The sequence below is a fragment of the Terrapene carolina genome, unplaced genomic scaffold, assembly GCF_002925995.2.
Source record: "Terrapene carolina triunguis isolate 2854851 unplaced genomic scaffold, T_m_triunguis-2.0 Scaffold131, whole genome shotgun sequence".
In the NCBI taxonomy this organism is placed as follows: Eukaryota; Metazoa; Chordata; order Testudines; family Emydidae; genus Terrapene; species Terrapene triunguis.
In genome coordinates this window covers 26,610,871-26,625,422 of record NW_020664482.1, presented here as the reverse complement: position 1 = coordinate 26,625,422, position 14,552 = coordinate 26,610,871, and the positions used below count along the sequence as shown (strand labels likewise).

General features: G+C 43.5%; 1 protein-coding gene across 1 annotated transcript; it reads left to right on the top strand.

Annotated features, from left to right (window-relative positions):
• Positions 1-3,682: 3,682 nt before the first annotated feature.
• Positions 3,683-14,224, top strand: HMGN5 (high mobility group nucleosome binding domain 5). The gene is made up of 6 exons (XM_024208396.3): positions 3,683-3,973; positions 5,747-5,776; positions 7,416-7,445; positions 8,474-8,524; positions 12,251-12,394; positions 13,548-14,224. Exons 1-6 carry the CDS (start codon positions 3,959-3,961, stop codon positions 13,593-13,595), a joined length of 318 nt encoding a protein of 105 aa, XP_024064164.1. The 5' UTR covers positions 3,683-3,958; the 3' UTR covers positions 13,596-14,224.
• The last annotated feature ends 328 nt before the right edge of the window (positions 14,225-14,552 follow it).

Below are 14,552 nucleotides of genomic sequence, written 5' to 3'. Positions count from 1 at the left end.
GACAGCATGCCTACCAGATTGGGCCCCACACACGAGTTAGATGGAGTAGCACCTATCTTTCCCCAGTTCATGAATCGTTAGCAGAGATAGGCACCTAAGTTGGACTGCAGGGAAGCACGTATGAGAGAGGGGCAGAGCTTAGCACACGCTCCTGTCATCGGCATCTCCCATTAGCTAGCTCCCCACCTAATATGCTGGCTTTGTGAATCACATTGTAAGACACCTATCTCTTTCCATTGTATAGGGTGCCTTTGTGGATCACAGAATTGTTCCTGTGATTTTTTGGATGCCTAAAAATTAGGCGTTGCAATGCTGAGAGTCACAACACCAAAGTCCCTTTGTGAATCAGGACCTGAGTGTGTGGGGACACTTATTCTTACACCTAGCACTCTTTAATCTGAAACCGTCTTTGGCCAATGGCTGACTCAAAATGCGTTGAGTATGGCACAATCATATTGTTGCCCCTTTTGGCCCAAGTGGGCAGGCAATATTTGGGGACTTGCCAGGCTGCTTCCACTGGAAGGAGAAATTGACAATACAACTCAGGTACTTCTTTGGTGCAAATGTGTTTATTTACAAAGAATGTACAGAAAGTCCTTTTTCCATGATCATAGAAATAAATAACAGCAGACAGCCCAAGTCTGCTTTTCCCACAAGTAGTGTGTCCAAAAGAAGCTCTGTCTCATCTTCCTCCCAGGGACACGCTTTGTCACAATTTCAGGGTAATTGCACCTGTATCCCTTTCCTCCATGGTCCACTCCAGGAGTTTCTAGTTTGGTCTCAGGTCTCCAGCTGTCACCCGTCTCTGGGCAGGGACCCTTCTGACTGGTAGGTTTTAAACCGGCAGTGCTCCCTGCCTTATACTGCAATACCTCCAGCAAGCCAGTCTGCCTAAAGGCCAGCACTTTCTCTCAAAAGGTTATGAACAGTGTATTGCCAGCAGTTGCAAATTACCACACAGCGCTTTCTAAGCAAGCCTATTTATTCTTAAGGTAAAAGCATTACCAAAGAGAAAACATACACAAATAAATAAAAACAATACACATGCTAAAAGCTTACCAAAGGTCACCTATCAGTCTTACGGGACCCTGGTAAGACAAAGTCTTTCCAACCTTACGGCAAGTCTTGGGCAAGGAGGTCCCATTTGTTTGCTGGATCGGAGAGAAGACTGAAGTCAGCTTAAACTCAGCGTTTTTATATCAAAAGCCCTTTCTTGGTCTGTTGGTTTCTGGAGAAACCAGTTTATGAAAGCCTCCTCCAGAGGTGATACCTCTCTGTTTATAATCCAAGTGATTCATCTTAATCACCCCCCATTTTTCTTGGCTCTTAGCAAAGCTGTGGCAATCCCCCCACGCCTCCAGAGCTGTATACAATCCCTGGCCCACAGTGATACATAAAAACACTCATACACTTAATACAATACAATCCACAAAGATATTGCATGTGGTTGCAATGTCTGTCACAACACTCACAATTGCTTCTCTCAGGGCAGATCTACACTACAGAAGGGATCCAGGGTCTAAGATCGAGCCACCGGCAGTCGATTTAGTGGCTCTAGTAAAGACCCACCAAATCGAGTGCAGATTGTTCTCCAGTCGACCCCTGTACTCTACCCCTAACGAGAAGAGTAATGTAAATCGATGGGAGATTTTCTCCCATCGACCCCCCCCCCGCAATAACTCGAGCTAAGGTATGTCGACTCCAACTACAATAGCCTTACTTTCTGTCTCTAGCACACAAAGATGCATACTGCTACTACCAATCAATCCCCTCACCTGTGCACTTGCAACTAGTCTCAGGGAAACCCCTTAGCCCACACTGCTTATGCTGTCCATTGCCTTGGGAGGTGGCTTCTGATTGTTTGCAGCTATCACTATCTTCAAGAGATATTTAATTGTTCTTTTTATTTAGTTTGAAGGAAGGGTGCTTAGCATACCCATCAGCATTAATGAGGTCTGTGATTGTCTATAGATCAAAGACCCATTTCATGACAGCCATTAACACGTTCCAGCATAACAATATACTGCAGAAGTATCTAGGAAAAAGTAATTTCCTAGTGATTATTAAAATCAATTTGTTCCATGAACATTTTCAGAAAAATCAAAATATTTTTGTAAAACAACAAGGTGAAAAGAAAAGCGTAATAAACATAATGTAAAAGTTAGTTGTGGAACTAACCCCATGTGTTATAGTTTCTAAAACACTCAACCACACAAAGATGTTCACAGGAAGCCTCATATGATCTTGGGTCCCAGATTAAAGTTATTAGGATGTTCACAAGCTACCCCAGAGGATCTTAGGTTGGTTTCAATGGAAGTTAGGAGCCTAAATATATTTGAGGACCTGCGCCTGCGTGCTTTTACCATTGAAGGATGCAGGTTGGACAGGCAGAAATCCTGAAGTGAATGGTGTCAATTAGCTATTGTGGAATCATCAGTGGAATTTAACCACAGCAGCAACCTGTATCTGAGACTTCACCACAGGACCCACCCTAAATACCTGGCCCTCCCACTCCAGAAGTGTGGTTGGAACAATATTCCAAATTTCAGTAGTTTGTGAATTGCTTTTGAATACTTCATAACATCTGCTCTACCATGCTCTCCAACATTAGAGGAAGATACAGAAAGATTTCGCATGTCTTAAAGAAAGCGACTGCTATTTTCAGGAGTCAGAGGAGAGGCAGGGGACTTGCCACACCCCAAATATAGGCACTTATCAACTTAATATGGAATTTCTTGTGATCTAGAAAGCACACCTTAAAATATAATTAATCCCCCCCAAACACCTTACTAATGTAACTGGTGCCAGTCCTGGACCTGAAAAGGATTCAGCATACCTGCAGGAGGGTATGGCATGCACTATATACCTATTCATGCAGCAATTAAACTCTGTAACAGTGCTTTTCAACAGGTAGGCTTATTAGGCTGCCAGGGCAGGGTCACCAGGGTTCATTCTACCAGCATAAAGCACCGTGTGCAAAGCCACAGGCTGCCTCCATCCTAGTAACACATAATAGTCATAAACGGGCTGTGTTGGGTATTGCAAATTGGCAGGGGAGCCCTGCCATGTTGTGCCAGGAGGGTGGAAGCAGAAGCCCCCATGGGAGCTGGTGTGGAGGGAGCCCTGCCTCAAAACCAACGGCATGAGACAGCCCATTATTTCTCTTCCCCCCCATGACCCCCAAGCCCATGGCACGGAGTGAGAGGGGCCCTGCTTTCTCCCTGGCTGCCCCCCCTCTGCTGGGCTCCAGGCCCTGCGGGGGGAGGGAAGGTGCAGCTGGCTAGGCAGCCATGTTGTTGGGCTCAGGGACGAGCAGACACAGTCCTGCTGCCCGTGGTAACTTTCAGGGAAGTTTCTGTCACAGCCTCTGGGGGGATGTGGGCGAGGGGGAGGAGGGAAGGGACCCGCAGCGGCTGCCCAGCGCGGCGCACACGGCCTGGAGACCCCTTCCCGCTGCCCAGCGAGCCCCTGGCTGCCGACACCAGGCACCCCCGTCAGCACAGGCAGGCAGGCCACCACTGCGCTACTTCCCCCACCGGGCTGGGGACGGGAGCCTTATTCAGCGAGCGCTTTAGGCCGGCTCCCCTGCGCAGACAGCGTAAAGCCAGCAGCTTCCCCTTGCGTGCGCTGCGAGTCTCTCTCGGGCTAAGGCTCCGGCCCCGCCTCCCTTGCTCTTGCCTGAGTCTCCCATTGGCCAGCTGGTGCGTCACTCTCAGGCTGGACCCATCTCGCGCTCCCCATTCATGCAGTTTGGTTGCGTGTTGGTGTATTTTACTGTTTGCAATAAAGAGGGGGGGATTTTTTTTTTGTTCAGTTTCTGCTGCAATTAACTCTTGGTCCCTTATAAATTTTTTTTGGCAATTTTGCAGAACGGTTGAAACAGTTTTTTGTTTTGTGATTGCATTTATTTTTTAATAGATCTCTTATCTATTTTGCAATCAACTATTAAGGTGCAACTATGCCCAAAAGAAAGGTAAGTACAAAAAATAGGGGGGAGAGAAATGGGGAATGAAGGGGAGAGATTAGAGGAGCGTTTGCAAAAATATCTATAATTTATGCGTGTGTATGTAGAGTTTTTGCATATTAATTTTTTGTGCATGTCCTAAAGTGGAGCTGGAACGGAAGGGCGATTATTAGAATGTGCGGTCGGGCTCATCTGTGGGAGCAGGGGAGCGTCTGAGTTCACTTTGGGCTGTTTTGTTTGCAAGGAGAAGGCTAAGCAGTGTCTCCATGCTGGATTACAAACAGCCATAGTGCTGCTGCTGCCCCTATGGAGAATACAGGCAGGCAGAGCTAGCCACGGAAGGCTGTGCTTCTCCAAGCGCCCCGAAAAGCGCACGGCTGGACAGCCAGAACCTTCCCATTAATCGCCGGGGGCATTTTAGTGTTGATTGGGCCATTGCCTAGGAGAATTTGAGTCTAAACGGTGCCTCTTTCTCCTGCGTTTGCCTTTGTTCTCCCTTTTTTTTCTCTCCCACTTCTTGTCATACCAGATGGTTGTGCAATGGTAATTTGGAGCCATTAGGCGGCGCAGAGTTTGAAACTGTCCTTGAAGGGAAGAGGGGCTGGGAAGGATTCACAACCAGAATTAGTAACTTTGGCTCTGCTCAGCAGCTGGTCTTTCCTAGCTCGCTCTTCAGCAAGCCCAGAGCTGTTTGCAAAGGGGCAGCCTGCCCCCTGAAATTCCAACAGCTGAAATGCTGCTGCCTAGCAGACGTCAGTACAGCTTTGCCTGGGTGTGCATTTTAAGGGTCAAACACTTGGTTATCTCAGCATCTCCCCTTCATTTATCTGTGTTGCATGTTTGCATTTTGAAGGCATTCTGCTATTAAGTGACGACACGGGTATTTCCTGCCCTCTGAGAAATACACTTGCTGGGGGCTCTTATTTCCCTGGGTGTGCTGGAATTGGGTGTAGCCTGTGCTGCAATGTCTGAAACGCCTCCCTTCCTCCCACTAATCCTGAGGGCACTAAAGCAGGTCCCCATCCATCCAACTGCTGCTGTCTCTTCCCCCTAGTGTAAGTGAGATGCCTCTGGGCGAAGCTAGTACAGCCTTGTCCTTGCATAGCGCTGACAACGACCTTGTTGTTGCAGGTAATTTGGCGGGAACTTTTTAAATGTGGGGACGCTTTTACGCAATGACGTTAAACAAACGTGGGAGTCCGAGGCATTCTGGGACTTGTAGTCTTTTGTCTGGGAACTTTGAAGTGAGCTTAGGCTCTTGCACTGATCTGACTTGTAAGCACAGCTGCACATTTTTAGCTGTGGGAAGGAGGAGGGGTGGAGGAGAAGTTACACAATTTTTTTTTTGCTTGATCACTTTGCAAACTTTATTTACTGCCAGGGATAGTATGACTAAAAAGTGCACAAGGTAGAAGGGCAATGAGAAGAGCTGGTAATATGAGAAACTGCAAGGATATGAAACCAAGGAGAGCTGTTTTAACTGGTGAACTAAGACATGAAGATAAAATTGACTGTGATATATTTGAAATTCGTGAGTTTACTTTTTAGTAGGTCTCCCCATGCTGCATGTAGAGTTATTTAGAGAAAATGACATGTTAGTATTTTCCAACCTCACACTGCAAATAGGTCCAACATTAATTCCATTTTTACAGACTTTCTTATTCTGGTCACTGCTATGATAATTTTCAAATGCCTGTTTGCTAGCACTTGGCATAATTTCCCCTTCATGACTGTAAAGAATGCAAATCTTTTATGTTTTCCTCTTTTAATTTTTTTATGTAGGCTGCAGCTGAAGGCGAGGTGAAGGAGGAGGTAGGTTTATAAAATATTAATAAAGCAAACTTATTTCTCTCAGAACTTGTGTGATGGTAAACAGTTTAAAACAGTGATCACCAACGGGTAGATCACAATTGACTGGTTGATCCTGGAGCTTCTGACAGTCGATCGCAATCTCCGACTGCTAAAAAGCTGACAGCACAGGAGGGCTAAGGCAGGCTCCCTGCCTGCCCTGGCCCCGCACCGGGTTCTCGGGAGCAGCCAGCATGCCCCTGTGGCCCTGGGGGCGGGGGATTTGACTCCGCGCTGTTCCTGGCTGAAAGCACTGCCACCGCAGCTCCCATTGGCCAGGAACGGGGAACTGCAGCCAATGGGAGCTGTGGGGTGGTGCTTGCAGGGAGGGGCAGCATGCGGAGCCACGTGCCCCCCTCCCTCCAGGGGCTGCAGGGGCGTGCTTGCCGCTTCCGGGAGCGGCATGGGCCAGGGCAGGCAGGGAGCCTGCCTTATCCCCACTGGGCTGCCGACTGGGAGCCGCCTGAGGTGAGTGCCCGCACCCCTCCCACATCCCAACCCTGAGCCCCCTCCCGGAGCCAGCACCCCATACCCCCTCCTGCACCCTGAACTTCTCCCGCATCCCAATCCCCAGCCCTGAGCCCCCTCCCAGAGCCAGCACCCCATAACCCCTCCTTCACCCGAACACTCTGCCCCAGCCCGGAGCCCCCTCCTGCACCCAAACTCCCTCCCAGAGCTTGCACCCCTCACCCCCTCCTGCACACCAACCTCCTGCCCCAGGCTCAGTCCGGAGCCCCCTCCCACACTCCAAACCCTCAGCCCCAGCCCAGAGCCTGCACCCCAACCCCTTGCCCCAGCACGGTAAAAGTGAGTGAGGGTGCGGGAGAGCGAGCAAGGGAGGGAGAGGGGATGGAGTGAGCAGGGCAGGGCCTCGGAAGGGGCGGTGTAGATCCTGGGTTGCACTTAAATTCAAAAAGTGCTTGTGCCTAAAAAGGTTAGAGACCACTGGTTTAAAAGGAATTACTAACTGAGGCCCCCCACTTCCATAGAGGTATCTACTTGCACAGACCCTTGTCTGTGTGCACAGTCACATGGGTCTGTGCTAGCAGATTTTGATGCAGGTTCTGGATGTCAGGAATGAAATATCAGGCGATATGGAACCCTGGGTCCAGTCCATTGGACTATAACATGAGAGACAATTTGGAGAATTCATTGCCTATCCCAGCTGTTAAGCTGTCTGAAACTGGGAGCTTCGATGAACTAACATGCAGAGATTTAGAGAGAGCTGTTCCTGGTACAGGAGAATTTGCAGTTCCACAGCCAAAGATCATCCATTTCAGGTTAAATGTGGTCCTTAGGCCACAGTCTGCTTCTCTTAGGCACAGAGATCTAACTGTGCATAGGAGCTTACTGTATTGGGTCCTTACTATTTACCTGGGTTTGGTGAAAAGGCGGGAAATGGTGAAAGAAATAGCAATTCTGTTTTGCTTTTTAAAACAAGGCAAACCCATTACATCCATAGCTCTATAAGTGATCTTGGTATTTGTTTTAATGCTTCATTAAATAATGGTTGCATCAAATTATTTGATGATGATGATGATATCATTCTGAGAATGTATGGCTCTTTCTTTAAATTTTAGTGACACCTCTTTCTTTTATGCAGCCAAAAAGAAGGTCAGCTAGATTATCAGCTGTGAGTATCTTTTTTTAAAATTGAATTTGTGATGTATGTGATGATGACAATTCAGGAAGATTGGAGTAGGAAGAATCTCATGCTGATGAGCAGAGTATAGCTATATAGGTAGATATGTGTTCACACTTACATTTAAAAATAAAACTCGTACTCCATGCTTCCATGGCTTGTGTGCCAACATACTACTGAACCTATTTGCAGATTTTACATGTGAGATAAAGCCGCTATGCTGGTTTGACATAAAAAACATCACATTCAGGAATGGCTGGATCCTGCAATCCTTACTCACATGTGTAGTCCCATTGATTTCAGCAGCACAGCTCTTGGGAACAAGAACTGCAGATTGAGGGCCCAAGATCTACAAATACCAAAGAGTTTGAAGATAGGAAAGTTCAGGGCAAAGCCAAAGTACTATATAAACCCAGTCCTGTAAGTGCTCTATGCCTGGAAGTCTTCTTCCATGTGCAGAACACCAAAGGATTGGGATCAATGTATGCTACCAAGGAAATTACTACAGGAAACAAAGTAAATGAATGCTGCCATATTGGTGAAAAGTTGCACCTCATTTTGGTAAAACAGAAGATACCTATGCATACCAGGAACCCTCTGCAAAGGATAGGGGTAAACGTCATCTCAGATAGCAAGAGACTTGAGAAAAGTTTAGTGTCCATTTCCACATCCTGTGGATCTTTACTTAAGATGCTGTCACATGTGTAGTAGTGCAGGACTCTCATCTCTCCCTACACAGTACATGTACTTATTAAATATTTTAGCCATAACCACTGCCACATACTTCATTTTTTCCTCATGTATCTGAGTGAAATGACACATACTAATTTATATATCTCAGTCTTGTAAATGTTTATGGTTCATATTCTTTTCTGGTCCTTTATACACAGGGCCTGCATGTATGCTTTTATTATGTTTTAAATGTGCATACGGAGTAAGTATGTTGAGGTTGTTAATAAGACCACTGTAGTGCTCTTCAGGTGGTATATTTCTTATTTTACTATATGCTTTTTGTACAGAAACCTGCTCCACCTAAACCGGAGCCAAAGCCCAAAAAGGCAGCACCTAAGGTAAATATTTAAGACCTCTTTAATACAGCGGTTTTCTTTTTCAAAATGTATTTATAGGAATAAAGTGCATAGCTAGTCAACTAGCTTTTTAATATTTTTAATGAGATTATGTATTTTGCCCAGTTAGAGGAATCTCCATCAATATCTTAGAAATTACAGATGGCAAAGAGCTATTGAGTGTTCTTTTTTGTCCTACTGCCAGTGCAGGAACATTCCCTGTGGTAAATTCTTGAGTGATTTGTCTGATGAAATTTTAAACAAATTGTGATGATTCTTTCACTGCTTGCCATGGGAGGCTATTCAAAGCATCATTCTCCTAACAATATGTGTGGAATAGAGACCACAGAGCCATAATTGTAGGCAGTGCTGGTAGCTATGCCTTTAAGTAAGTGTGTTTTACACTTTACATAATAAGGCCCTGTTTTCAGTTGCTTATTAATTTGTCAGACTTTAACCATTGGGATTAAAATTTTCCATTCTTTATCTCCTTCTCAGGCTAGATTTTTTTTTAAATGTTCAGCAAAAATACCTTTTCTGAGAATGAAGTTAGCAAAACTACCTATTTTTTTACTGATTTTTTTTTTTATATTAAGTTTCCAACGATTTATTTAAAGCTCCTTGATGCTTTAGAGCAGGAACTCAAAATTTGGCAGGGGATAGTTGTGGGATCAAAGAAGTGTCTTTTGTTGACCTGTTGAAAATTCACCCAGATTTGGCCAAATTATAGACCTCTGAGCATCACCATTTGCACATTCTCAGCAGAGTAATGTTAGAGGCTTCCTGCTAAAATATCTGAAAAATCCAACTGTCTGAGCACGCTCTGCGGGACACAACTCCCTTTGTGGCTCTGAATGGATACCCAAGCAAAGCAGCAGCTGCAAAATATCCTTTACCCTATGGGAAGGAGTGCTAGGATGAAAGCCAGGAGATCATAAGTTCTGCTTCCACTTTCTGATGTTTATAATGCACTCTTAACAGCCCTTATTATTAAACCAGGCCTCATACAACTTAAAGGACGGGCAACTATCATTCTCCCTCCCCATTTTACATTTGAAGTAACTGAAAGGTTGCACAAAGTCACTTCAGGGACAGCTGAGAATAGAACATAGGTCTCTAATATGGCAGACCCAAGTCTCATCCACTTAGGCACCGTGCCTTTCAGAACAAAGGTTACAAATCTACATACTTAGTTCTACAGTTGAGCCAGTAGACCGCAATCCAGAGCCAGGAACAGAACTTAGAAAGCTTGAGACTGAGCATTCTTCTCCTGTCTTGCAAATAGACATGTGCAAGTCACTAGCAAAGTGTGTCTTGGCTATAGTGGCTAATCTACATAGAAGACAAGAACCTACTGCTACCATGAGTTTCCCTTTTAGCTGTTTTGTGGGTCAAAAGGTCCTGGGTTCAGACTCTGCTGCTGACTCGTGCAGAAATCACTGTGGTGCCTCACGATGCACTTTGTTTTTTTCAATTTGCTTTTTTAAAAACCTAAGAAACTACAAACAAAAAACTGTTAATAGAATGTTAGTTGCAAAATTAATCCTTCAACAGTTAGGAAATATCACAATTAAAGTTGACTGTCCATAGGTAGTGTGTCTCCCCCCCCCAGTACATAGCATCATGATGCAGTCTAATTAAATGATCACATACTATTTGTTCTCCCAGAGTAGTGCCTCATTCATTGCACAGTGAATGAAGTAGTGGGTTGCAAGGAAAAAGAGAACGTTCTCTTGTGTGTAAGGCACTGGCCTTGGACCCAGAGGAGCTGGGTTCTGTTCGTGGCTCTCTCAGAGACTCCGAGGAGATGCTGGGTGAGGCTATCAATATGTACACACAAGGGGATGAAATGTAGGTTGCAGAGGCTACTGTAATTCCGGCACTGTCCAATTTTAACTTTGCATCCTTAACTGTGCGTTTATAATTGTAAGAATAACTTTCATCCTCTTAAATATATCCATATTAAATAAAGTAGGTCTGGAAAAAAAAACATGATGTATTAATCAGCTGGTGTTGCCATCTTTGTGCTTCCCATCCATTCAGGAAAAATTAGTAAAATGACATTGGCCCTCCTCCCATGGAAACAGCTGGCAAGAGGTGGCCTGGGAATGAAAAACTCCATCAGGATTCCCTTGTGCAGGATCATTCTGTTCCGGGGAGAGATATCACACACCAATGTTGCAGAATGGCCAGTAGTTTTGTCCCCAGAAGCCAGGGATTGACACTGATGTCATGGGATCCCTAGCAGGCTATGGCTTTTTGTGTAGAGATCCTGTGTCTCCAGTCAGATTCCCTGACAGCATGGCTCCATAAGAGTTGTGCTACCAAGGAATTCCCAGCCATTGGCTGCTCCTGGAACCTCTTTTAAGATGGTGCTTTCTCAGTAAAGAGGGGGCTGTGGAACAGTTAATAAGACTCCATTAGTTTTCTGTGGGAGAGAGACAGGAATGGATTCCCTTCTTCAGCCATCAATCCCCAATCCTATGGAAGGGACTCCACAAGGAAGGTGCTATGAAGGTAGATCACCACTACCATTCTTTTGTTTGGGAAGTGGTGGGAGGGAGAGATACCATGAAGGGGACCCTCCACACTCCTAGTTCTGGGCAAATATTTTAGCCCATTAACCTTTATGAAGGTCTCTTGATGCTTTATACAAATGGTCCCATTTAGTGAGTTTTGTCATGTTAGTATAAAGTAATTGCCATACATTACTAGGCTAAAAGTGTTGAAGAAATAGGTATAGTTGTAACTGTGTCAGTCCCAGGATATTAGAGAGACAAGGTGGGTGAGGTAATTGGTCCAATAAACGATATTACCTCACTCACTTTGCCTCTTGAAGAAATGGATAAATTTTTATGAATTGTAATCTCTGAGACTACACCATCTTTTAAAGGATTTCTTATGAGCAGTAATTTTCCAAGTTTTCATGGTTCCTCTGTCTTTTGGAGTGGAAGAAGATGTTAGGGTTAAGAAAATCAGAAGTTTTGGCACTCAGGTGCAAATCCTTGGAATTGAAATCGGTGGGAGTCTTGGTATTTACTATTATGAAGCGGTGGTTTGATCCAAAAGTATAGAAGGCTGTTACGTCAAAGTTATGGTGTCAGAGGGCTTTTTTCCTTCTTTTGATTTAATTGTGACTCCCATGTAAAAAGTTGCAATTATTGCAATATGCATTAAAACTGAATTTCAATGTTTTTTCTTTATATCTGTAGTGATTGTTGAATTTACACAACTCATATATGATATATATTGCTTGGAACAACAAGGAATACTTCTGCAATATTCTTTGGTGACTTCAGCTTTCCTCTCTCTCTTCTAATTTATATTTAGAGAATCTCTGAAGAATTCTAGTGTTTCCATTGACTGTACATGCCTTTCTTTTAATGTCTTTTGGCAGGTAGCTCAACAGCCAAAATGCAAGCTCACCAACATTTTTTGCTAACTTAATAAATATATGTTTAAAATGGGAATTCCTTTAACCCCAGACATAGCTACCTTTGACCTTGCTTCTCTAGATTATTCATTCCCAGTAGTATATCAGGGACAGGATAGAGAATAAAGGATTTCTTGATAGAAATTTTCATCTGGTGCACCTCACCTTTAATTGTATTTCCAATAAGTAGTAATAAGTTATACAAACTTTAGACTTGAAAATATTGATGCTTTAATGCAATCTCCAGTTTTGTGTGCATCTATCATACATTTTTGTTCATTTGATTACTCTAACAGAAAGAGAAGGCAGCAAATGATAAAAAGGAGGACAAAAAGACAGCAGCAAAAGGGAAGAAGGGAGCCAAAGGCAAAGATGAAACTAAGCAAGATGATGCTAAAGAAGAAAACCACTCTGAAAATGGAGATACCAAAACTAATGAGGTACCTTAACTGCAGTGTATATATTAAAAAGCATAGTCAAAAACAACTTTGTTTTTATTGCAGCTGCAGAGACAAGGGATTCCTCTTACCTTTCAGAGGGTGGCATAGTTAATTGATATCTATTGGGTAAGGGCCGGCAGCGATAACAGCAATAGGGGCCTCTTTCTGGAAGCAGTGAGAGAACTTTTCCTTCAAACACACATCTGCTCTGTGGCCTCATGCTTTCCTTTCTCCCATTGGGTCAGGGAAGAACCAGAAGACCTAGGTACCTGCAGCTCCCCTGATGTGTTCCCTCACCCACCCTGAGCTGGGCTTTGTGCAGGGTATATGCATACTCTGTGCAGCCTCTCTGAATCCTGTTATGCTGGTTCCACTCTGTAGGGCCTATTGCACGTGCAGGTGTGGGCTCAGGTTTGTTTCTGTGCAGAAATTTAGTCTGGGCTGGGAGTGAAGGAGAAAGAGGGATGTGGAATAGATATCATGTGTGGGTGATTCTTCTCTCTCCCTCTTCCCCCGCTCTCCCAGCATGCCGCTTCTAGTATACAAGCTTTCAGTTCAAAAAGGTCTCTTGAACATCCTTGTATTGTTTAATACCTTTAAAGAAAATGACTTCTTGACTCAACAGCCTGTATGATAAAAAGTGAATATTGGAGCAGTATGTGCAGAACTGTCTTTCAAAGGCTGTGAGTATTTTTTTAAGGGGCAGGTGGAATCTGTTTTTAGCTAAGTTTGTTCTGCAGTAAGAACATTTTTAAAAACCAGTAGAAAGAACTATATTTGAAAAAGTTGGACAAAAGGGAAGCAGATCACTGCAGTTTTACATATACATTTCAGATTTCCTTTCTGATCTATAGAAATGAGGTCTTGAATCCTGCCACCAGCATATGGTTGATGTGAATCTCAAAAATATTCCAAATCTCCACCTGTTTGGATTTACCTTAATATTGCAGTGTTAACTGCAGCATCAGTCCTGTTTTAAAATTTGTAACATTTGTCTACCAAGATTCCAGTGTGTTTATATCTCCCTGAATAATTTTGTATCCCTTTCTAGTTAGGTATGTTTTTTGCAAACTAACCTGTTCAGCAGGCAGGTTAGAATGGGGCTTTTCTAGAGTGAAAATGTAATATTTCTGTTCTTCCCAAACACTTCTAGGCACCAGCTGCTGAAGCATCCGATGATAAGGAAGCCAAGTCCGAGTAATGTTAACCTTGCCCTATATCTCCATCATCTGGTATCCATACCTCCATGCTGTATTGTTAACAGAGAGGAATATTTTTATCAACTATTTTATAAATGCAGGTTTTTTTAGCATGAATTTAATTATGGAACATCTTCATCTCGGTTACTTGGGAATTAAAATCCCTAACAAAACAAAACAAAAAAAAATCATTGTTTTTAAATTTTGTGATTGTAATAGTTTGTATGGTACATGGAAAGAATAAGTGGTGGTAGCTTTCGACTTCTGTCAGTGTGTCCCTTTTTGTGTAAGTCATGCTTACAGACTTCAGATTTTAATTTTACCCTTGTATGTGTTGTATGGTTTCTTAAAGTGGGGAGGTCTCAAAACAAATAACTGCGTTAAACATTCCAGTGGTTCTGTGGGTTGCTTTTATAAAGAAGGTGAGATATTTTCATGAAAATCCTAGGAGCTGGAAATCTGTTTCCCAAATGTAACTTTATTTTGTCAGTTTTGGAGAAAAAAATAAAGTGTAATCATGTTTTTAAATGAAATGCAAACATTTCTTTTAAAAGGGCAGGTTGGTTGTATGTACCCACTGTTAGGAATTTTGCTGGATTTATCTTAATAAAAAAGACTCCTCGAAAGTTGATTGTGGTTTGTTGCTTGTGCTGTAAACTTGTATTGCTGGAAAAGTAATAAGTCTCCTAAAGGTGGTCAGTAGCACAATGCTTTATCTTGAAAAACATATAGGCGATGAGCTTGAATTCACAATATGATCAATGCTTGGGCCTCTAAGCCATTTTCTCCAGCTATGTAGACAAACACCACTTTAAGGGCCATCTCAGTTGGTGGAGCTGGCATAGCTACATTGGTTTTTTTTGGAGTTTTGTTGTAAATCAGCATATCTGGTTCTACATCTTCAAGTGAAGATTTATGTCCTATTTCACAAATGCTAATGCTTGTGAGCTACTTAAAGA

Coding starts and splice junctions, on each gene's coding strand:
- HMGN5 (XM_024208396.3), top strand. Junction 5,777..7,415: donor AAGGCGAGGTGAAGGAGGAG/GTAGGTTTATAA, acceptor TCTTTTATGCAG/CCAAAAAGAAGGTCAGCTAG. Junction 12,395..13,547: donor GAGATACCAAAACTAATGAG/GTACCTTAACTG, acceptor AAACACTTCTAG/GCACCAGCTGCTGAAGCATC.